Here is a 25,099-nt window from a genome sequence, read left to right as displayed (position 1 = left end):
TTGCTGCTGTGCTTATTTAAAATGCTTTATTAATGCAAAGCAGTAAAGGCATAAGGTATTTTTTTTTTAATTTCAAGGTCATATATTTTTAATTAATCAATTTTAAGCTAACAGTGTAGACTATATTTTTGCCTTAATATCAACATAAATATTGTGGTATCAATGAAAATGTTTAGAAAATAATTTTATAATACAAGTGATGATAAATTGCGATTGTAAAAGTAATGTTACATTTATTTGACATATGGCAGAATGTATAAAAATGGTTAGTTATGTTAACTGAATATACAAACCTAAATTAGGCAACTTTCAGGTTTAAAGGGATACTGTCAAGATTTTTATGGTGCAGTTTTTATTACTGTATTTTTTAGTTTTAATAATGGTGTGAGCAGACATCTCAGTAATGTGATTGCACAAACAGTCTTTCCATATTCACAGATTTCTACTTCTTGGTGCTATTCTCATATCTGCCACTAGGTAGAGCATGGAAGCATTTGTAGCAGTGCAGGCTATAGGTTGCTACAAAATACTCCAGCCTTCAAACTGCTTTTTGAAAGCTAAGTGTGGTTCTGGGGTGTCAGGATCTGTTGCTCCTCACTGTATATAATGTACTGTATTTGTTGACAATACCTCTAAATATATGTAATAATGTAATGAATTTGAGGTTTCTGTACCCTCTGGTTTTTATATCCTCATATATATATATATATATATATATAGAGGACGTGGAGATATTCTTGGAAATCACTGCACCATTTTTTACAAATAGATAGACTGATAGATAGATGAGATAGATAGATAGATAGATAGATCGATAGACAATAGAATAAAATAGATAGAATATGGCTTTTTCTCTAGAAGCTGATTCTGAGAGTTCGAAGGTAATGGCATATGGGGCAGTTTTTTCAACATTGCATGCTGCTTCCTGTTGATGTTAATTTGAACTGCCTGATTATGTGCATTAAAGCACTGCTAATATTCACTGAAATGCAGCATGAGTAATTGTGTTAAAATGCATAGGGCGCCATTAAGGTATTTTCTTGAGCTTTGTCACCTACTGAGATTGCAGTTACCTTTGGGCAAGATGGCAGCCAAGACAGTTTTGCCTGTTTCTCCACTTTTCCCCTGAAATACAGGACATTTTTCCACTAGTACATACTATGAGTTTGAAGCAAAGCAGTGGTAGTTGGTTTGCCACCTCTCCAGTTTTGAAAGGCTTTTGGCTTTTGGTAAAAACCTCCTGCCCAGTTTTCCAAATTAGGAAAATCGGACAGGACTCACTGAGACTGACGCAGCAATCAGCCAATCAGAGCATCATAGCCATGCCCAGTGATGTCACGGCCCCCCTCTTCACCACCCCGTGATGTCACAGCCCTGCTTCTTCCCTGTCCCCTGCCCAGTGACAAATGCCAGCAGAGGTGGCAACCCTAGTGGTAGTAGCTTAGAAACATGGAGCTTCTATCAGTTTAGGCAGCACTAACCTTCAGAAGAGGTGTCAGGGAGAGCTGTTATCTAGGTACCTGTGCAATGTTCTGTTCAAAGGCTGACTTGTCTCTGTTTGCATTGTATGAGCTGCTTGGGGGAGGAAGTGTTTGACATAATTTTAACTTGCAGTGCAGCAGTAAATAGAGGCTGAGGCTTATCAGAGCACATTTCAAAAGGCAGAAGGGACTTAGAAAAATGTTATTTTGAAAAGATAAGTGTTTTGAAAATAGCATGGTTTACCGTGACAGTATCCCTTATGTGAGTAATATTGGTGATTATTTATTAAAAATAAAATTTCCTAAGAATAATACTTTAATGTAGTAATACTTCTCCCATCCCTTGTGTAGTAGTCTTTACTAACAATCAAACAGATTATGCTAAAGCTATACTATGTTCCGTCATTTTCTTTTTAGACACAGAATAAAGCTTTTATGTACTTTGCTCTGTTTCAAGAGCCGGTGACTGAATTGTTTCCTCATATGTTTCCTCTGATATTGGTTTGTAATCAGCACTAAATGGATTTTCACTTTCAAATTGCTCTTCAACTTCCTCCTCCTCCTCCTCCTCATCATCATCATCAATAACTGAGGGCTTAATGTCCTGTGCTTTCTGAAATGCTTTTGCCACAGTCTCTCTTTCTATTAAATCAATAGCTGCTTTTGTTTCCTCTGGTGTAGATAACATTGAAGGTACATTTTCAGTTAACAAATTTGTGTCATTAACCTCTGAACTTTGATTTTCAACAGTGTGTTTCTCAAGTTTTCCATCATTTTCTTCCTGAGTGTTTTCATGTGTTTTCTTACCAAAAATAAGTGGAGGAACCTTAAAAGATGAGCTTTTTGAGGGTTTGCTTTGTGAAGGAGTGAAGGACTTCTTAATTTTTTCCCTCCTTTCTGGTGACACAATTTTAGTGCTGATTTTGTTCATCTTTTTCTCAATGTTTTGACGTGAAAATGCTTTCTTTAGGCTGTCTACCTTTTTGAGGCTTGATCTTTTAATTTTTTCTGCTCTTGTGTGCTCAGATTTCTCTTCAGTACTATCATGTGCGTCTTCTTCAAGATTAAGGTCATCATCGGAAGACAGGTCAATTGTTTGCATGGTATCTTCCAGAGACTTGTTAGGGTCAGAAGACTCTTCTAGACCATCTGGTATGCTAGGCACAGGGTCTAGTTCCTTCAGAAATACATCTGCAGGTATTTCATTTTCTTCCTGAAACAAAGACAGGAGTAAAATAAATTATTAACCTAGCAGCTTTTAGTTACATTATGCTTTCAATTATTGGACCATGAAACATTCATTGATCATTTCCTTGTGTGTTTCACCACTGCAATTTTCTACAAAACTACACATGTGTATTATTATTATTAGCATGTATTTACAAAGTTCCAACATATTCTGCAGTGGGTTTATACAATTGTAGGGTACCTGGGACTGTCCCGGGCCGACCGCGGGGATCCATAGCGGTGCATAGGCGTGCACAGCACGCATCCTTCTGTCTCGCGCATGCGCAGGACTGTGACTCCGACACATGCACATGAACTGTCACTGTTGTCATTAACGTGAATAGGTATTTCAATTTTCAATTAACATTTACTAACACTTGCATGTTTGGTGGTTTGGGCTAAATCTCTGATCTAGAAGTTGCTTTGTTCCTTTCAATTGTGTGTTTTGTGTATTGTACTTCTGGGTTTTCTCCTGTGTTGTTTGTTTTTTGGCATCTGTGAGCATTCATGCCTCCTTCATGTTATTCACTTGTTTATTACCACCACTACTATGTACAATATTGCTGTTTATTTGGTCGCTCCACAGGCGCTAATTGTGCATCTGCACCTTCTGCGCTCTCCATCTCAAGCATCACAGTGGAACTGCACAAAATGGCGGAAGTCATGTGGTACACAATGTGTAACGTCTACTTGCGGAATATCGCGTGGTAATATCGCATGCAAAATATATTGCACGCTGCGAAAAATACAGCTTGAAAATGTGTTATCGCCAGATAATCCTTTTAGTGAATCTAGCGTTAAGTCGGAAAAAAATAAGAAGCAATAATATTTTTAACGCATGCTATAAATAGCGCTCATTTTATCGACTTTTAGTGAATCGACCCCCAAGTTCTATATAGGATGCTGCAATTTAACTAATTTGGAAAACTGGGCAGCAAAATGAAAAATTAAGTTCAATGTTGATAAGTGGAAAGTTTTGTACTTTGGTATTAATAATATAAATGTGAGTTATATACTAAATGATGAGGATATCCTTAATACAGAAGATCTGGGAATTTTTGTAGATAACAAGTTGTCTAATTCCTGTCTAATTCCTACTAAAACAAATAAAACATTTTATTTTGTCTCTGTATAGGTCTCTGGTAGAGTCTTACCTTGAGTATGCAGTGCAGTTTCGGGCACCAGTTCTTAAGAAGGATAGTAATGAGCTGGTGTTAAGGCCTGCATGGCCTATACCGGGGTTGAAGTCGGGACCAAAGAAGAAGCAGAGTTCAGGACAGGCAGCAATCAGAGTAATCAAACAGGAGTGTCAGAAACCAAGAAATCAATCAAAATAGCAAATGTAAGAACATCAGGAGCTGTCCCATGGCATGCCGACATGATGTTATGGCTATGGATAATGCCATCTTGGAAAGGAAGTGCAGGGCTCCTAACCAGAACACTCCAGTCAATACCCCCTCCTCACCAGACCACCATGACCAGGTTTCTGTAGAAACTGTCTGTAAAACTCACAAACTAAACATGGAGCATGGACATCAGAGTGCTTTACCCAGGAACATTCCTCATGCCCAAAACCTTTCCATTGAACGAATATTGCAAAGAGCCTCTGGAAAATCTTGAGTTCAGAATTTTCTCAACTTCATATATTTGCAGACCATCAACAACCACAGGAGTGGAAGGTTGTCTAGGGAAAAAATGGTTAGAGATTGCAGGTGTAGTAAGAGGCACATGAAACACATCATGGTCATTGGCTGCTGGGACACCAGAAAGGAGAACGTCTTTGAGAAAAGCTTGGAGATGTTAACCATAGACACTTAAGAAAGATGACCTTCCAGTGGAGGCATTACAGTTTTGATATAAGCAAAATCTATCCAAGGAAGAATATTGGGCTAGTCCTGGCAGAGAGATAAAGACACATTTAAAATTGCTCAAGAGTTTAAGTGACTCGTTCAGCACCTCCACTGGACTGTGGGTGATAGGCAGAAGAAAACTAGAGAGTGATTCCAAAAGCTTTACACACAGATCGCCAACATTTTTAAGTAAATTGGAAACCTCTATCGGACACAATTTCTACTGGAAATCAATTGAGGTGAAGAATAAAGGGTTGCAAAAGGTTTCACAGCAGATGGGAGTTTGCATAGAAGAATAAAATGTGCCATGTTGCTGAAGCAGTCAATTACCACCAATATGTGTTGCCTTTGGAAGATGGCATTCAACAATAAAGTCCATAGCTAGTCCATGGATGAGAGGGAACAGAAAGAGGTTTCAAAAGACTACAAGGTAGGGGGTTACTAGGTTTAGAAGAGGCACAGACGGTACAAGACCCGATAAAGTCTCTTACATCTTTCTGCATACATGGCCACCATACAAGATGATCCAAGGTCTTTCTTACTCCTGGGTGACTAGCTTGTTTGGCACAGTGGGTCTGCTGTAGAACAGGGAGATGAAGTTCCAGAAGAACATAAACCATACGAATGGGGGTGTCTGGAGGAGAGGAAGACTGAGCAGAATGAATCTGAGAAGCAAATTGAGGAAGCAAAGAAGCAATAATCCTGCTAACTCACAATATTCCCAATGTTATAATTCTGTTCAGAAGAGGAACATTTCTTAGGCAAATAGGCACAAGGGGTAACTTGCCATCTGGGACAAAATATTGCTGCAGAGTTTTGTGTCATTTGCAAACTCTGTTATTTTACTTATACTATCCCCCCTAAGTTGTTAACAAACAAGTTAAACAAAAGTGGACCCAGTACAGAACCCTGAGGGGCCCCACTGAAAAGCTTACTCCAAGTATCAAACAACCACCCTCTGTACCCGACCCTGTAGCCAGTTTTCTATTCATGTGCAAACAACTTCACTAAGACAAACAGACCTTAGTTTCTCTGAAGGTATTATTGATAGACGGCATTGGATGGCAGCAGCAGCATTAAAAAGCCCAAAGGACATAACCAGGTGCTCATAATGTCCATTTTAGTTGTAAAGCACAATCTTCCATTCATCCCCCTCATGTTTCCAGATCAGGTTATAAGCCCGGTGGAGATCTAGCATAGTATGGTCAAATAGTTATAAGATGAGGCATAGGGGATAGCATTTTTAAAAGAAATCTTATTGAGACCTCCTAAAATCAGTACAGGGGAGAAGACCCCCATCTTTCTTTTCCCTAATAAGAACCTTGCCCCAGCAGGGGAAGTAGATAGCTAGATGAACCCACATTGAAGATTATCTTGAATAGCGATAGAAAATAAGTACAACCCTTAGGGGACATGGTTCCAGGAAGAAGATCAGTGGGACAATTATATGGATGATGAGGAGGAAGAGTCTTAGCATATTTCTTACTTAAAACATAAAAAAAATCTAGTCTAAAGTCTAAAAATCGACAGTAGCAATTAGTATCCGGTAAATACGAATAGCAGGCAGACAACTCCAATGAGAAATTTGATTGGTGGTACAGTTGTGCAATTGGAGCCATGGTAATATTCCAGGAGGTTATCGATTGCCAATAACTGCAAGGGGGCAGACATGTGAAGAAGAAGAATACCAAGGTGTTTGGCAAAGGGAGATATAAAATTCCCTACGGCTCCAGAATCAAGAAAGGCTTGGGAGTTATCAGTTTTGGAAGCCAGAGGTATTCTTTTGGGGACTACCTTTATTACCTAGGCAATTCCCAGAATTAGAGAGCAGTTATTGGTGAAAGGAACGTTGCCACCACAGTACAAACTCTGGCCAGCAGAACGCCTCTGAAGTTTCTCTTGTTCAGAGTGATGTGCCCTTTCGATCTGCATAGGTTCCTCTGAAGAAATACAAGAGGACTGAGCAGCAGAGCTCTTGAGTAAATGTCTTTGAAATCTTGGTAGTAGAAGAAACAGCCGGCACAACGGATCTTTGAGCAGCGGGATTAACCCTATGTGTTTAATTCAAATTAGTGATGTTTCAGGGCCGGAAATCTTGATTCCAGGATAAGCTGGAATCTCTTGCCACTCTCTTTATCTGCTTGGCCTTCCCTGAGGGAACCTTAATACTGAGAGCAATCACATCTTTCAGTCCAGGAAGATCTCTGGAGAATAGATCATCTCTTAGCTTGCCCTATGCAAGCCTGCTGAGCTTCATATGCCTCTATGTGAGTCACCATGTTGTGCAAAGTCTTTTCCAGATCAGAGGGTGCTTTCTCAGTAGGGTTCATGGCCTGAATATACTGTTAAGCCCTACACGGCCATTACTGGGGTTTGAGGAAGCACAGTTCAGGCAAGCTAGTATAGTGCAATGCCCAGGGTCGGACCGGCCCACTGGGACATCAGGAAATAACCTGGTAGGCCCAGTGTTGTTAGGCCCCAGCCCCACCTGGCACACCCACTACCTGACTAAATTGCTGGCCTTTTTGTGCCCAGCTGCTTCCAGATGTAGCTACCAACACATTTTTTTGACCATGCCCACTTTTGTGGCCACGCCCCAATTAACACACCCCATTGTTTTCTAAAAATACTCCTTTTATATAGTTGAAATGGTGGGATCAGATGCAAATGTGCTATACCCTCATACTGTACTACCTAAGGAAAACAATATAGGCACTCCTACATATAAATACAAATATAGAGAGAAGGCAGTTAGTTATATGTGAGTTTTAACTATCTACCAGTTTTGCCCCCCCACAGAGGGGAGACTCATACACAGAGCCCCCCATACACAGTGCCCCCATACACAGTACCCTTTATACACAGAGCCCCCCATACACAGTACCCTTTATACACAGTGCCCCCCATACAGTGTGCCCCCCATACACAGTGCCCCCCATACACAGTACCCTTTATACACAGTGCCCCCTATACATCGTGCCCCCCATACACAGTACCCTTTATACACAGTGCCCCCCATACAGTGTTCCCCCCATACACAGTACCCTTTATACACAGTGCACCCCATACAGTGTGCCCCCATACACAGTACCCTTCATACACAGTACCCTTTATACACAGTACCCTTTATACACAGTGCCCCCCATACAGTGTGCCCCCCATACACAGTACCCTTTATACACAGTGCCCCCCATACACAGTGCCCTTCATACACAGAGCCCCCCATACACAGTGCCCTTCATACACAGAGCACCCCCCCATACACAGAGCACCCCCCCATACACAGAACACCCCCCCATACACAGAGCACCCCCCATACACAGTGCCCTTCATACACAGAGCACCCCCATACACAGAACACCCCCATACACAGAACACCCCCATACACAGAACACCCCCATACACAGTGCCCTTCATACACAGAGCACCCCCCATACACAGAGCACCCCCATACACAGTGCCCTTCATACACAGAGCACCCCCCATACACAGTGCCCTTCATACACAGAGCACCCCCCATACACAGAGCACCCCCCATACACAGTGCCCTTCATACACAGAGCACCCCCATACACAGAACACCCCCCATACACAGTGCCCTTCATACACAGAGCACCCCCCATACACAGAGCACCCCCATACACAGTGCCCTTCATACACAGAGCACCCCCCATACACAGTGCCCTTCATACACAGAGCACCCCACATACACAGAGCACCCCCCATACACAGTGCCCTTCATACACAGAGCACCCCCCATACACAGAACACCCCCCATACACAGTGCCCTTCATACACAGAGCACCCCCCATACACAGAGCACCCCCATACACAGTGCCCTTCATACACAGAGCACCCCCCATACACAGTGCCCTTCATACACAGAGCACCCCACATACACAGAGCACCCCCCATACACAGTGCCCTTCATACACAGAGCACCCCCCATACACAGAACACCCCCCATACACAGAACACCCCCCATACACAGAACACCCCCCATACACAGAACACCCCCCATACACAGAGCACCCCCCATACACAGTGCCCTTCATACACAGAGCACCCCCCATACACAGAGCACCCCCCCATACACAGAGCACCCCCCCATACACAGAGCACCCCCCCATACACAGAGCACCCCCCATACACAGAACACCCCCCATACACAGAGCACCCCCCATACACAGTGCCCTTCATACACAGAGCACCCCCCATACACAGAGCACCCCCCTTACACAGAGCACCCCATACGCGCTCCGACTCCTTGTGCTGCTTCTCTTCTTATGTGGCTCCTTCTCCGGCGGTCCCAGGTCCTTTTATAAGGTTGCGCCCGTGCGTACGTGTGATGTCATTACGCACGGGCGCAACCTTATAAAAGGGCCAGGGACCGCCGGAGAAGGAGCCGCATGAGAGAAGCAGCGCAAGGAGTCGGAGCGCTCATCCCGCTGTTGCGGATCGTTCTATGAATGTCCCGCATTTCTGTAATCTATTACGAATAGACACAGAACACCCCCCATACACAGTGCCCTTCATACACAGAGCACCCCCCATACACAGAGCACCCCCATACACAGTGCCCTTCATACACAGAGCACCCCCCATACACAGTGCCCTTCATACACAGAGCACCCCCCATACACAGAGCACCCCCCATACACAGTGCCCTTCATACACAGAGCACCCCCATACACAGAGCACCCCCCATACACAGAGCACCCCCCATACACAGAGCACCCCCCATACACAGAACACCCCCCATACACAGAACACCCCCCATACACAGAGCACCCCCCATACACAGTGCCCTTCATACACAGAGCACCCCCCATACACAGAGCACCCCCCCATACACAGAGCACCCCCCATACACAGAGCACCCCCCATACACAGAACACCCCCATACACAGAGCACCCCCCATACACAGTGCCCTTCATACACAGAGCACCCCCCATACACAGAGCACCCCCCTTACACAGAGCACCCCCATACGCGCTCCGACTCCTTGTGCTGCTTCTCTTCTTATGTGGCTCCTTCTCCGGCGGTCCCAGGTCCTTTTATAAGGTTGCGCCCGTGCGTACGTGTGATGTCATTACGCACGGGCGCAACCTTATAAAAGGGCCAGGGACCGCCGGAGAAGGAGCCGCATGAGAGAAGCAGCGCAAGGAGTCGGAGCACTCATCCCGCTGTTGCGGATCGTTCTATGAATGTCCCGCATTTCTATAATCTATTACGAAAATGCGGGACATTCAGGGAACTATCCAGGAGAGCGGGACGAGCTATAGAAAGCGGGACTGTCCCGCTTAAAGCGGGACAGTTGGGGGGTATGGCCAGTGCAGTGCAGTGGAAGATATCAAAAAAGCAACCAGTGCAGATGGGCCATGCTTTCTTGATTTAATAAACCCATAATCAACTCAGATAACCAAGGCAAGGCAAGGCAAGTTTGTTCTTTGTTCTCCCTGTCAAGTTAGTTAGCTCATTATTCACTAGGATATATACAGTCTCTGTAGGTTATTCCCACCACCAAGTTCTTTTATTTCATTTTACTTTTAAAACTCTATGGCTTATAAATGTTTGTCTTGCCCTACTTTTTTGTGTTACTGGTCAAACTTTCCCCTCCTGGGGCTGGGGTGCATACAATTAGATAGCTAAAAGTGGATTAAATTGAATAAATAAAATGCAATTCATTGAATTATCATTGGATTAATGAAATGAATGAAAAACACAAATGTATTTATGAAATAAATTAAACTGAATACTGGTGTGTATAAAATGTTTCTGTATGTATATGTACATACACTGTCCTCGCTATGTATTACCCTGAGGCAGTGTGTAGTTTGACATACAGCTTAACTCCTTCCTTCATCAATTCACTGAGACAGATTAATAGACTTCAGTTTATTAACAGCTAAAGGGAGTGCAGAAATGTATAACTAAATTGGTAAGAGGGATGGAGGATTTAAACTATATGGGTAGACTGTCATGGTTGGGGTTGTTTTTTCTGGCAAAAAGAAGCTTGCAAGGTGACATGAATATCCTTTACAAATACATTAAAGGGCATTATAGGCAGATAGCAGGGGATCTTTTTTCCCATAAAAACAATCAATAAACTAGAGGCCCCCCCTTAGATTAGAGGAAAAGAACTTTCAGCAGCGTAGGTGGTTCTTCATAGTGAGGGAAGTGAAGTTGTGGAATGTCCTGTCAGGTCATGTTGTAAAGCCAGTGGCTTGGATAATTTCTTAACAAGCATACTATTGTAATACTATAATCTACAACCAGTATAGCTAGGCTGGTATGAGTATGTGTATATATGTGCACTAGGGTTTATTTGAGTGGTTTAAGGTGATAGACTGTGGGTTTTTTTTCAGTCCAACTTAACTATGTAACTATATTAAGCACTAGCTTAATATAAACATTCATTGTAACCACATAAAGAGGGTTGTCTATTGCTTCTATGTTATACTACAAATCTAGAAATCTAGAAAGGAGATAATACACAGTCCTAAAAATTTAAAATTTGTTCCAACCAGGAGATGCCACCCCCACTGTCCACAAAACTAGTTAAAATAGTTGATATGCAGAGAGTTGCTGAAAAAGTTGATGAGGCTTGGAAATGACCGGAAAACAGGTACCTTTTCTTTTTAACAAGGACAGATCTTGGGTTGATTGTATATGCCATAAAAATGCATATGTGCCAACTGTATTTGGTTGCATCATGTTACATCCATAAGGGTTTAACAGTATTTCTACTGTTTTAATGTATCCAATATCTCTCCCCCTATAATAAGAATCACTCACCTTACCCTTTGTCAAGCATGTAGTGTGCTACAATGCCATGAAAGTAACCACTAGAGGGAACAAAGCCCAAATGATATTGTAACAGGCAGGCAAATAAGGACTGTGCAAATGTCACCTCCAGTCTGCAGATGGATAGATGGATGGATAAAAGGCTAATACCATGTGACTTTGCAAGGAGAGATGGGAAATAGGAAGTCAAGGCAAGGAGAGAGCATTCACAGATCTGGCAGCAGGGAGAAAGAGACCTCCTGGGATGCATGGTTGGCAAAGTGCAGAAAAGGTTGCACCAACTGCAGTATCCCCTTAGTGTGCCAGTAAGTTTCAGTCAGGGAAGGATTTTACTCTCGTTGCACTTTAGGACCCTTAGGTTCTAGTTCCAAAAGGCCCTCACTGTAACTAGTGCAGATTTAGGGCCCAGTTATGGATTTAGGGAATTGTTTTATAAGAACCAGAAGGTTCATAAGTCAGGTCTCTTCTCTGATCAGAGTAGAATAGAGCCCCAGGTTCCAGTGCCCATTAGAGTCAGTCACCCATGCTTAGTTAGTGGCCCAGTTCTACCTAAGAGGAGAACCAGGACTTAATACTGGACACTGTATTGATTTCCATTATAAATCTAATGTGCTGGATTTTATGGATGTCATACCTTGGATTACAGATAAGTATGCACCAAAGTGTTTACAACAAGCAGGCCTGAACTCTTAGTTATATGTGGTGCACCACAGGGGTTAATAAATTGTATTACTGTATTGGTTTGTTCTTAATGATATTATTTGTACTTGTTCTCTTATAGTTTTCATTTACCTGTTCTAATAAAATAGAGAGTGCTGCATTCACTCTCACCATAAATTCAGCAAGTGTGTTATCTCTACTTTGTACCAGGCTGTTAAAGGAACCTATACTTTGCCCGGCTACCCATAAGGTAACAGATAATTTGGTACAATATCATATTGTGGCGGCAGATCATAGCTTGCTGAAAATATTATCACATTTTTACAGTGAATACTGGCTTAATCCAATACTCCTGTGCTCAGCATGATTTACTGGCAAAGGAAACCAAGTAGTGGCACAACTTTGCTGGGCCAGGCAATCCAAAACCACAGGGGACCCGCGTCATGAAGAAAAATTGTTTACATTTTTGTGTGCATCATGAGTCACCCACAGGCCCCCCAAGAGGAGAAACAGACCTGGGCCCCTCCATGGATACAAGGTCTACTTCCTCTGTTCGTGACTGCCCAAAAGATGGCAGACTGTGGCTGGGTATATTGCACATGGCAGTATCAGTGGCCAGAGCTTTTATTTGCTACTTTTTTGGTACAGGTTTGGGATCCCTTATCCCGAAACCAATTTTCCAGAAAGTTCCAAATTACGGAAAGGCCATCTCACATAGACTCCATTATAAACAAATAACTTTTTTAAATGATATCCCTTATCCGGAAAACCTCACATCCCAAGCATTCTGAACAGGTTCCATACCTGTACAGTAAACTGCTTTCCTGAGGAAATGGGCATTGGTTAGCCATATATATCCATGTGAAGAGTACTTAGTCTTTTGGTAGTAGGAAAGATGCACATAGTGTTAGCTTCAAGGCAATGCAATTGAGGCAGTCACTTTAAGCCCCAAACCTTAGAGAGGTCCCCATACCAGATGACTCTTTGGGTGGCTTTTCCCTCTCTTCTTCATGGGGCATATGTGCCCCTGCTGTTGATGTCTTTCAATAAGACTTGCAAAAGTATTGACTGAGAGCTAAGAAAGTTATACAGAATTTTATACAGAAGCCTCCAGGCAGACTGACTTGATTCAGTGCCACATGAAACGTTGGATCAGGACCAGGCCGAAAATGTGATGGTTTGAAATGTTTCTGAAATGTACAATGTTTTGCTTGTGCCGTCTCCCAAATTCTGTGTACTTCCCTGTTGCTCTTTCCTTAACTTGTCAGGGACAGATCAAGGCAAGCATATGGGCAGAGGGGTGGTAGGGGGAGAAACTTAAAACATTAATTTAAAAAAGTGTCAGAGGGAAATGCATGAGGTGGCCTGCAATGCCATTACCTTAATGTAGTGTCATAAATGGATGCCTGAATGTAGCAATGCCAGTGGTAGTGCTACCAGCCTGGTTAGTAAAAATTACGATTGATGCTGATGATATCAATAGAGCAGAAAGATATAAATATAGAAAATCCAGATATTTTTTCTCTAGAAAATGTGTCAACTTTAGCCAGTGTATGTATGTATGTATATTTTTATTTATAAAGCGCTACTTATGTACGCAGCGCTGTACAGTAGAATACATTAATACAAACAGGGGGTTAATAAGATAATAGATAAATACAAAGTATAACAATAAATACAAATAAATACAAGATACAGTAGCTGTTGCAATAAGTTAAGAGTCAAAGACACAAGAGGATGGAGGTCCCTGCCCCGTAGAGCTTACAATCTATATCTATACTAGTGGTGAGTATACCATAAGTATCAAGACACAGTATTAGTCAGTGGAGTGTGCCTTGTGCAGCAACATACTAAAGGGACCTTCTTTCCCATGCTGGGTCAGAATAGGAGAGAGTAGCAACCCGCAGTGAGCTCCAGCTTGAAGATGACGCCCAACCTGGCTTCCTATATTTGAAGCAGCTCGGTCTGATGTTACCTTTTAAGGCTGCCCCTACTAACAGCCTAAATACAGTGCCTGTTATATATGTATATCTATGCACAGTATAATCAGAATTTAACTGTTGGATACTGCTTGCTTTTTTATTGGATGCATGTTGCAACTGGATCCAGACATGGCCCCAAGAGATAAAGCAAACATTGCCAATGTATGTGATGTTGGGCTTATTGGTGGTATTCTTGACTAAAAAACTTAGAGTATGGCGGAGCACAACCACACACAGAAAGCTATTGCTCATAACATGATCCCAACAGGAGTAAACAGAATATATTTTTTGACATGAGCTCATTCAGCTGGTCTGTAGAAAACTATACACAATAAAACTATTGTGTATAAAACTATTAAAAATAAATATAAATGTATAATTGATATCCCTGATTTGACCAAAAATAGTCTAAAGATAAAACCATGTCTGCCTGAGCTGCATCTTTAGAAGTCTTAGAGTAATCAAACCCCTTCCTCAACTTATTCCACTGTAAAGTGATGGACTGTGGGACTTAAAATTCCTCTGTTCTCCAGAGAACCAGTGCACCAACCTGCAGCAAAGGGACTTCAATTGCCAGAATACAGTAAATCAATTCACAATGGAACAAGGTCAGTAATAGGTTGCATTACAATGCCTGCCTAAATAATGGGCCATGGTTCACAAGAATAATACAACCTCCTTACTGCTGCTTAAAGGAGATGTCAAACCTAATTTTAATTTCACTTCTAATGGATAGGGCGATTTACCCTCACTTATGCAAGTGCCACTCCCTCAATCTCCTCCTACAGCCTGCACCACCGCATTCTTTTCTGCTTCGTTTTGCGTGTCACCCGGTGGCCATTTTTCCGGGTGACATCATTGAGAGCACCCGCCTGACCTTTTCAAGGATTTTTTTTTCAAGCTTCTGCTTTTTTAAACAAAGCTGTAAAGACAGCTTTTTCCTTAAAATGAAACTGTTAGGGCATTAAACAACAATAAAATTAAACAGGAATGAAGTGTGCATTGCTTAAGTATTTCAGCAAACACTGTTTTGTTGCAAGACTCACTTATAAAATACCTGCAGATCAGATTCAGCGGTGAAAAGGTTAAACTTTCCTGCCTGCAGTCAGAAGAACGTGTTCCAAGAGAGGGAGCAGAGAGCTCTTGTTTACAAAGGCAGAGTTAGTATAGCAACTGCCTATGCGATCGGCTCATTGGAGGATTGACTGTGGGCGTGGTTAAAGAGTTCAATCATGCTCATTAAAATGACTTGGAACTGGGCATGTGCACCACGCCAGGCAGACAAGGAGATTCTGAAGGGAGGGGGGAGAGGCAGTTACCCAGCTCTGCAGTGAGAGAAACTCCAAGGCATCGCTGCAGCTTAAGTGTTTGCTTCTGAGGGACAGGAGTGGGCGGTATTTAAACAGTGCTGTGAGGCTTTTCTTTCTGCTAAAATTTTTGGTTGGGGGGTTGACAAGTCCTTTAATGGCTGTATCATCTTTTGGAAGGGGAGGGACTGTGTCCTCTAACAAGGAGATTCTGTACCTCTGATATGTGTTTTCTTGTGTTCTGAAAATCGTTATGCGGGAGAGATATATATCTACTTTGATTTCTTTTTAGTTATTTGTTATAGCAGTGGTATGGGTTCTGTTACCTCTGTTCCTGACCCTGGCTAGAAGGGTAAATCACCAGTGGAGGCAGGAGGCAAGGACAACTTAAAATTCAGTGCGGGCAAAGCACTCCAATCACATGGCCACATAAGACTTTTGTTTTTGCAAGTGTTTCCCCCATCTTGCGGATCTGGATGTCAGAATTTGCAGAGAGAGCGCACTCTGTGTGCAGTACTATTGTGAAGCATCACTTAGCCCACCATCCTAAGGGTGACCCCCAAACACTAGTTGGAGTTTGTTGCTGCTGATATAAAACATAGGGGGGTGCACAATTCTACCTCTGTCAGCAAAAGAATGGCAGGTTGCTAGCAGTGCTGTGTGGTAGCAGAGTTGGTTAGGGACACAAGAGGGGGGGGCGCCCCTGGGGTCAGAGGGTCACTCACCCACTAGCTCTCAGTAGTCCCTTGTGGCTTAGTGCAAGGAAGGGACAGTAAGGCACATAAGGTCTTTTTTGGGGTGTGGTGGGACCTGTTTTAGTGCAGGATCCTGGGAATGCCGAAAGCTACATCTTTTCTTAAGGTGCTAAAGTTTGCTTTCTTGAAATTTGGTACCTTTGTTGGTTAAGTGTATATTTGCTTTTGAATACTTACACATTTACTATATGATTGTTAAAAGTCAGTTGATGCAGTATAGAGTGATTTCTGGTTGGGTTCTCACTAGCTGTTTTCAGTTTATTTTTGTGTTATTTTCCCATTGCACAATACAATGACACTGTACAAATTTTATGAATTAGTTTAACAATACTGACTACACTATTGGAGCACGATAACTACATTTTTGCATTCCTTCAATTTAAGAAAAACAGTATCTAAAATATTAACATATTAAAATAAATATGAAAGGGAATATTCTTTTACCATACCAAGGATATGTTTATAAAGCTTTAAGTGCCACATTTCTTTAGGTGGTGTAGAATTTCACTTCTAAATACTTTGCATTCTTTTCTGAGCTTTGTATAACCTTTCATGGAAGTACAGGGCTTTTTTGTTTTTTTTAAGCAAAATACAGTATCTGTATATCTGTTCTTAAATCTATTCAGTTCTGTTCTGGTTATGACCCAAGGCAAAACTGTCAAATGGTGTCACAAACACTAAGATTTTATTTATTTTCTGTCTTCCCTTTTCAACTGATTTCTTTTAAAAACCAAATAATGTACATTGCAGTTTATGTTTAATCAGATCCATATCAGATTCAGGTTTTCCATTTGTATTTAGACAAGTATAATAGTACTATCCAACCCAATGGCTTAAATTGTCTATGTGTACTTAACACTGGCTTCATAGACAAAAAATCACCAAACAATGGGCTAACCTTAGAAACACAACACATACACTGTTCATCTGCCACTGACTAAGGCCTACTAAGTACAGTCATGATATCCAAGGGACCGATATCGGCAGCTACAATCGGCCCATGAATGGGGACCTTTAGACTCTGTCCAGTTGTGCCTATGACATTATTCTTGGCTCATTCTCTATTGCAAAGTGGCAAGTTGAAGCTTTAGAAGTTGGCATGTATAATAGGCTAATTATGCTTCCATTACCTTAGCATAGCCAGCTGAATATGGATCATTGTTGAAACAAGTCAGAATCTAATACAAAAAATGTAATTGTTGACTTTATTTGTTATTTGCCTGATAAAGTAATACAATTATACATATGCATTTGTCTTTATTCTCTCAGAAGTAATGCTCAACTTTATGTGGATGCTTTATTTATTTAGTGCCTGTCTTTGTAGACTCAATCTCAAAATAATCTAGTGATTCATTTGGCTTCCAGCATACAGCTATAGGTAATGAGAAGGGTCCCCTCCCTTCCTTAGCAGATCAGAATGAAGCTCTAGTAGTTTAAGGTATAGTTCTCTATGTCCTGTTAGTCAGAATAGAGGTTTGTTCGTTTTATACTGACTCTTACTTTAGAATACTTATATTATCCAAAGTCTGTTTTGTTTTAAAAAAAAATAGGGTGGTCTTGCAATATGTTAAAGGAACAGTAACACTAAAAAATGAAAGAGTTTTAAAGTAATAAAAATATAATGCACTGTTGCCCTGCACTGGTAAAACTGGTGTGTTTGCTACAGTAACACTACTATAATTTATATAATAAGCTGCTGTGTAGCCACGGGGGCAGCCATTCAAGCTGGAAAAAAGGAGAAAAGGCACAGGTTACATAGCAGGTAACAGATAAGTTCTGTAGAATACAATAGTGTTTTATCTGTTATCTGCTATGTGCCTGTGCCTTTTCTCCTTTGAATGGCTGCCTCCATGGCTACATAGCAGCTTATTTATATAAATTATAGTAGACTTTCTGAAGTAAACACACAACTTTTACCAGTGCAGGGCAGCAGCACATTATATTTTAGTTACTTTTATACACTTTCATTTTTTGGTGTTACTGTTCCTTTAACATTACTCTATTCAGCCAGTGAGTACTGTGTATAGTGTGCATGTTGTGGTAACTGGCTATCCAGACTAATGTAACAGCTGAATGTATATTCCAAAACATTTCAGTTCTTCTGGTGCTGTTACGTACATTGTGAACATCGGAAAGGTTCTGGTGGCGTTTACCCTTACCCTCAGGCCTAGGGTGGCACAAGTTTAGGGGCGGCATGCCGCCCCGCCGCAAGAAAATTTTTAAATTTGGCTCCCATATGGAGCAGTCAGGACCTCTCCCCACTGCTCCGTATGGGAGTTTAAAGTAGCGCATGCGCACTCGCGGGGGGTTATTGCTCGTTTGCGCATGCGCACTGGGGGGGCACGTTTGCGCATGAGCACTGGGGGGGCGCGTTTGCCCATGAGCACTGGGGGGGGGCGCTGTACAAGGGCGGCCTCGGGGCGCCCAGAACAGAAATCCGGCCCTGCTTACCCTGCCAGCCAAGTTGGAGCTTCTGGTGCTTATATTGCAAGAACATTTTGTGCTCTTTCACTTTAAGGGCCTTTCCAGAGGGGGACTTTTAGTTTAATTAATTTTAGTTAGTTTTATATCATTTTTTCAGAGCAAGATAAGTCATTATAATATGCTGCAATGCTTGTGTAATTTCACTTCTGTAACAAGATATAGGAGCTGATTCACAAAAGGTAAAAAAAATTAGTGTTATTTTTGGCATGCATTAAAAATATTATCACTTCTTATATCTAGAGAATAAACAATCGATTTACAAAAAGGACACTTGTCTGAATTAAAACTATTTTATTGTCGTTATTTATCTTCCGATGACATATTTTTAAGCGATATTTGAAAGCATGCAATATATTTATGAGTTATTTCATAACACCCGATATTAGTGCATGCTATTACACACATAACCGCAGGCCCGGATTTGTGGAGAGGCCACAAAGGCCTGGGCCTAGGGCGGCAAACTCCATCTTGTCATCACAAATGCTCACGAACCGCAATGTTTTTTTTAGTAACGCCTAGTAGGTGTTAATATTAGCGCAAATTATCGCAATATTTCATGCTTTTAACGCTTAAAATATGTCTCTCCCAAACCTATATGTATGACATATACCTACAGGTTCGACTGATTGCATAGCTAATCAGAATAAATAATTCATGCACTATGGCGCATATGGCTGCTGGCCTTTTGCTATGGCGCATATGGCCGCTGGCCTTTTGTTACGGCACATATGGCCGCTGGCCTTTTGCTACTGCACATATGCTGCTGGCCTTTTGCTACTGCACATATGGCTGCTGGCCTTTTGCTATGGGCTTTCATTTTTGGTTTGCCCTTGCACTGATTGAGTGCCATTTGCATTAATGTGCAGTTGTAATTTGCCTGTTACATGGCTTTTAAGCAACTCTTGGCTGCTACAGTAGCTGACCCTTGCTCTGGTTACCCATTTCTGGTTTTCGGGTGCTGGAGCTTCAAAGCATTTTCAGAATGGGCCTATACTGGTTACAGTGGGGATACTGATTCCAGAGTTGGAGTACAGTTAGCTTCTCAACCTCTTTACTGTGTGTTGCACCAGCACTGTGTTTGGTTGATCTTCTTCTGATTTCTAGTTGGTGTTAAGGTTTGCTATCAACAGTGGTGTGAGCTACTGGTGATAGATGCTGGTGAGGGCCAAACTTTATTTTCTAGGGCCACAGGTTAGTGCTGATGGTTGGTGTCATAGCTCCAGCACTAGTGGTAGAGATGTGTTCAAGTTATTGTCAGATTCTGATGTAATTAATTTGGCCTGATAGTGGTTTCACTAGTGAGCTAGCAGGTGCCAGGGTTCTGAATGTGGGTTCTACCAAGCATCTGTCTTGTTGTTTAGCAGAAAATTCTTCCCAGTTGGTGTTTTATGTGTTGGTAACCATATTGTAGAAGTCCTTTGAGGCTGTGAGGTAATCATTTACTTTCAATGTCCTGGAGAAGGTTATTCCTGTTCTTATTGCTTGTTACATATTTCTTTCTTGCATTTTCAGGGGTTACAATTATATCATCTTCCCAGTTTCATTGCTGTGATGCTGGCCTTGGTATTTGTGGTCTTTTTAGCTTTGGTTAGTTTTTGTATATTATTTTATTCCCACCCCTTATTGTTTTGGGTCATGGCTTGGTAGATCCCATCTGTACTGACAGAAGGAATGCAGAAGAAAATGAGAATTTTATGAAGGATATGTCATTTCAGACAAATGTGATTGCTATTTAGGATTAGGTAACTAAGTTAAAGGTTGGACAGTGGGGTTGCAACTGCATTCTAATCTAAGGTCTGTTGGTAGTAATTACGATTATGTTATTTATATCGTTTGTACATGGTTAGAAAACTGGATAAAGGATCATGTACGAGGCTGTTTATCAGTGGTATGTTCTCTGCTCTGATTTGGGTCCTTAGTGGGGTTCAATAGAGTTTGTATCGAGTCCACTTGTTTATTAAAGGAGAAATAACATGTAAAAATTAAGAATGTACCAGTGAATTATACTCCTTAAAAAAAGTTGTGTTTTGGACTAATTTATTGAGAAAACCCCACTAATCCAGCCCATCTGTTCCACTTCCTGCTGGCTGAATACTCTGGATGTACAGAGGAGTACACTGCACTGTACGATAGGAACCAATCAGCAGCTAGGCTGACCTGATAGGGACCTGAAGCCTGCCTTTGCTTGTGTGAGTGCAAGGATATGATGGTCTACTCCCCTCCTGCTGTTCTTCTGGCAGGGACTGTTAGGACATGCCCACCCTTCATTTGAAACAGGGACAGAGACCTGATCTATAAGGAGCTCCAATAAGGGTCCATTTTTACAGTCTGTATTCAATTTTAGACCAATGTGAAACCAGCACCATATAATATTCATAATTGCCTACAAAATTAGGGTTTTACCCATATATCCAATATGTCTCCCTTTATAACTTAGGGAAGGGCATTTCAAGTAATGTACTTGTACATAATGCAGATAGTACAAAACTGTGCAGCCCAATAATTTCCATCCAGGATGTGGCATTCTTGCAGCAGGATCTTGATAGACTGGCAAACTAGTCAGCTACGTGGCAGATGACATTTATTGTAGATAAGTGTAGGGTTGTGTACCTAAATTGTAAAAATATGCAAGCAACTGACAACCTCAATGGAACTGGCAAATCCATGATGGAGAATAACCTAGGGGTCCTTGTGGATAATAAACTTGGCTGTCGCAAGCAAAGCAATGCCACTAAACACCAAGGGCAAACAGGGTTTGAGATGTATTAAAAGGGGTGTAAATTTGGTTGAAGAAGGCTGTCACTCAGCAGTGGGCCAAAGCTAAAGGGTACCCTATAAAAGTCCCTGGCCCCGATCGCCACCCCCTACCACAGTGAGGTGACAAGCAGGCGGAAAAAGTTAGTTGATGATGGAAGTAATGGGGTAAGAGTGGGCATTCCACTTCTCTTAGATTTTAAGGCCAAACAAAAGCCTGTAATAGTAAATGAATCACAGGAAACCATATATGTTTGGAAAGTACACAGAGAAAAATACAAAATGCTTAACCATGTCTTTCTACCCCAAACCACTTTGTCACAAAGCTTTCCTAAATTTAGCGGAAATATCTATAATATCGCCTTAAACCTTGCACTATGTAGCATCTTATCTCCCAAATATCATTAGGTACCAATATAAGATATCCTAAATATGACCCCCAGGGGTCTGCTGAACAGTGTGATGGCCAATATGCACCTGGGTACAGTGACACCAAAATGAAAATATAGCGCACAACATTTTGACAGCCAAAACAACTAACCAAGAACAATGCAGAATGCAAAGAATCACTAAAATACAATAAAACCATTAAAAAAATCATTTTTGAAAGTTAGAAATGCAGTTTTAATCATTTTGCTTTGGCAAATAAGTTTTACAGAAACAAACAAGCAAACATATATGTAGAGCTAGAAATGCAAAAATATTGCTAACAATGCAAAAAATGGAATATAATCACTAAAATAACATACAAAAATATTGCACACTGCGATCAGTTAAACACTGTTTGCAATGGCAAAAAAAGGGCAAATTGCAAAATACTCAAAGTAGTAAAAGAAAAATTGTGTGTGTGTATACTTGGTAAACTGTAGTGTGGGACTGGAGTGTGGGAGGTCCACCAGGCTTCTATCCCAGGGCCCCCACCACTTTCCCTCTCACCCACTGCCAGTCCCTCCTCCCATATGCATACTTTATACTTTTCTCCCCAAAAAAGGGCTGAGGGGACGTCGGCATCAGGGGAGCAACACTAGTGCAGGTGGGGTCAGTCTGGGTCAGCAGGGCCCACCAGATTATTTTCTGCTTTCCAACCCTGGCACAGTGAATGTGCAAAGCCCCCTGATTTGATCCCCCAAAAATGCATGTGTGTAATGTAGATGTAATGGGTTTATTTGTCAATTTTTGAGTTTGGAAATTCAAGAGTGTTTTTTAAATTTAAATAAACTTGCTTTTTAAAAAAAATTGAATGCTTGCTTATTTATCAATTTATCAAAAAACTCATTTTGATAAAAAAAACTGTGATACCTGAGTTGAGTTTATAAGGCAGGAGAACCGCAATAGCAGGAGAAAGTCACTATCATCGCTTAGGATCGAGAGGAGGCAATGCCGGGGGTTACAGGAAGTACAGTAGGGGCCCCTGCACAATTGCGCACAAGGGGTTCTGCTCGTAGCCTAGGGGCTGGGGAACAAAGGAGTGGCTCCTCTTCCCAGGAGTGTTGCAGAATGTAGAATCAATAAAGTGTGGCTCTTAGAGCATTTTAACTACGTAACATAGATTTAACCTTCTGTGGCCATTAAAGGGGTGTGGCTATTTTTGGGTGCAGAGAGTTATAGTTCAGTTTTTATATTTTAATGATAAGTGATAAAATATATATATACTGTGTATATATATAAATATACATTTTTTTTCCCCCACAGTTATTATTAATACTAGACTATATAGTTCTCTTTGCTTTCTTTTATATCCTCTTCTTCTCATTGGCTTCATTCCCTGTTCCTACAAACACAAATCTCCTACTCCCACCTCAAATTATTGGCCAGCATGTGGGTCTGAGTTATATTAATTCTTTCTTGTGAAGTTTTTAATAAAAACACATGAAAAAAACCTGGACACCCCCTCCCACCAATTCCAGCAAGTAACTGCAAAGGCTTCCCTCTCTGTTCTGTGACTTTTGCACACATAACTCCTGCTCTCATCCTCCCACCCCTCAAACATTAATGTACCATACAACAGTGAAAAAAAATGTTGGAATGTACTTAAAGGATAACAACGGCCCTCCAAGTTAGTGAAGAGGTTAATTTAAAGGCTTTCTGCATATCATTTTTTTTTGGGGGGGGGGGGCAAAATGCTGCAGTAAAACATATAGCACTATTTGCTTTGGTGGAAAAATGCAGAAACTGCTGTATGCGACATTAACCTTAGCCCCCAGAAATAAAAAAAATCACCCTCCACCAATGTGCAAAACTGACCTGAAATATGAGAACTTTGAAGTTGTTTCTTCTCAGGAGCTGGGTGTGGTTATTTTCTAACTTCTTCACTTGGCCAATCTGCTTGTCCATCCGATCCTTTACCTGCCTCACGTTGGTGCTTACTTTACGTGATTTTTCCAATAGCTTGCTGACTGTGTTGCTTGTGGAGGTATGATTTTTCGATAGTTTAGTTATATCATTTTGGATGCCTTTCACTGAGTTTTCTATGTCAATCTGTCTCTTCTCCATCTTATGTTGGTTTTCCTTCACAGAATCCAACATGTTTACCAATTTATCAAGCAGAGTAAGGACTGTAATTGCGTTCACTTGACTACTATCTTTGTCTAGCGCAGGCTGCTGGGGTTTTGGACTTGAGCATGGCGACTCTGCAGGGCTGTGGCTGGGTACAATCAGTTCTTGACTCTCATGATCACATTTCTGAAATTCTTCATTATTTTTCACAACCTTAATAGTATCGTCTTCCATGTTAATTCTCCTGTTTCGCTCTGCAAACAAAAAATGTAGTTTGCTGCTTTCGTGGGTTAAATTTTTCTCTGCAGGCAGTTTAATGCAGCTATTCTTCACACACACCAGCCAGAATTCTGCCAGTGGTTAAATTCCTTCGTGTCTTTTAAGCCCCTGCTCCACCCAGTAGGAGGTGAAACACTCGGAATGCAAAAGCTAATAATTTTTGTTTCTGGACTGGATTATATGTGTGTTTAAAACTTACTCTGCTTGCCACTCCTTCCTGTGCTTTGTAATATGTTATTGCTCGGTTCATTTGGTCAAAAATGGATTTTTTTCAAGCTTTGGGAAACACCACCCATTGGCGAAAATCCATATTTTTTCTCTTGGCTGCAGCAGATAAACATTTGCCTGGTAGTTAGGATGCAGTGGAAACATTTACTGTTTTTTCCTGTATTAAGCTATTTTCAGTGGAAACTATTGTTTGCAGTGCCCAGCGAATATATCATATTTTCTGAACTTTCTAATTTCTTGAACTGTATGATATGAAATATAGACCTCTTTTTACATAACAAATATATTTTTTTTCAGTGTTCTAAAGCTGACCTCTGGAAAAATGCTTGTGATAACCGAACTTTACACTTGTAATAAGTTATTCAAATATTTCTTGAATACAATTTTACCAATAAAATACCTGTAAGATATGGTTATTACCTCTCCATACATGTTTTGGCTCGTCCTGCCATCCCATGACATATTTTATGAGGTTGGGGCAAATTTCACACCCACCAATATTCCATTCCTCTGCAAAAGGTAATCTTTCTTAAATATAGAAAAGTTATGGGTATGGAGCTAAAAATAGCTTGTAATATAAAATCCTTAACAGATGGGAGAAAATAACTATTTATCAAATTGAAACTTTACCACTAGTATGATTTTATATTTATGCAGAAATATAATGCATGATAACAAAGTGATTAAGGTTAAAAAATACACATGCCTGTCAAGTTCTAATTAATCTAAAAAACTTGTTTTTGGTTTTTTTTTAAGTTGTTTTGGCCTCCCCATTCTGAAAAAGTGTA

General features: G+C 41.2%; 1 protein-coding gene across 1 annotated transcript; it reads right to left on the bottom strand.

Moving 5' to 3' along the window:
• cavin2 (caveolae associated protein 2) lies at positions 1-24,323 on the bottom strand. The gene is made up of 2 exons (XM_002937440.5): positions 23,553-24,323; positions 1-2,694 (listed from the first exon to the last, which is right to left on the bottom strand). Exons 1-2 carry the CDS (start codon positions 24,036-24,038, stop codon positions 1,915-1,917), a joined length of 1,266 nt encoding a protein of 421 aa, XP_002937486.1. The 5' UTR covers positions 24,039-24,323; the 3' UTR covers positions 1-1,914.
• Between the last annotated feature and the right edge of the window lie 776 nt (positions 24,324-25,099).

Source organism: Xenopus tropicalis, chromosome 9, assembly GCF_000004195.4.
Source record: "Xenopus tropicalis strain Nigerian chromosome 9, UCB_Xtro_10.0, whole genome shotgun sequence".
NCBI classification, from domain to species: Eukaryota; Metazoa; Chordata; class Amphibia; order Anura; family Pipidae; genus Xenopus; species Xenopus tropicalis.
The sequence above is the reverse complement of the archived record's forward strand: the minus strand, read 5'-3'. Positions and strand labels throughout refer to the sequence as shown.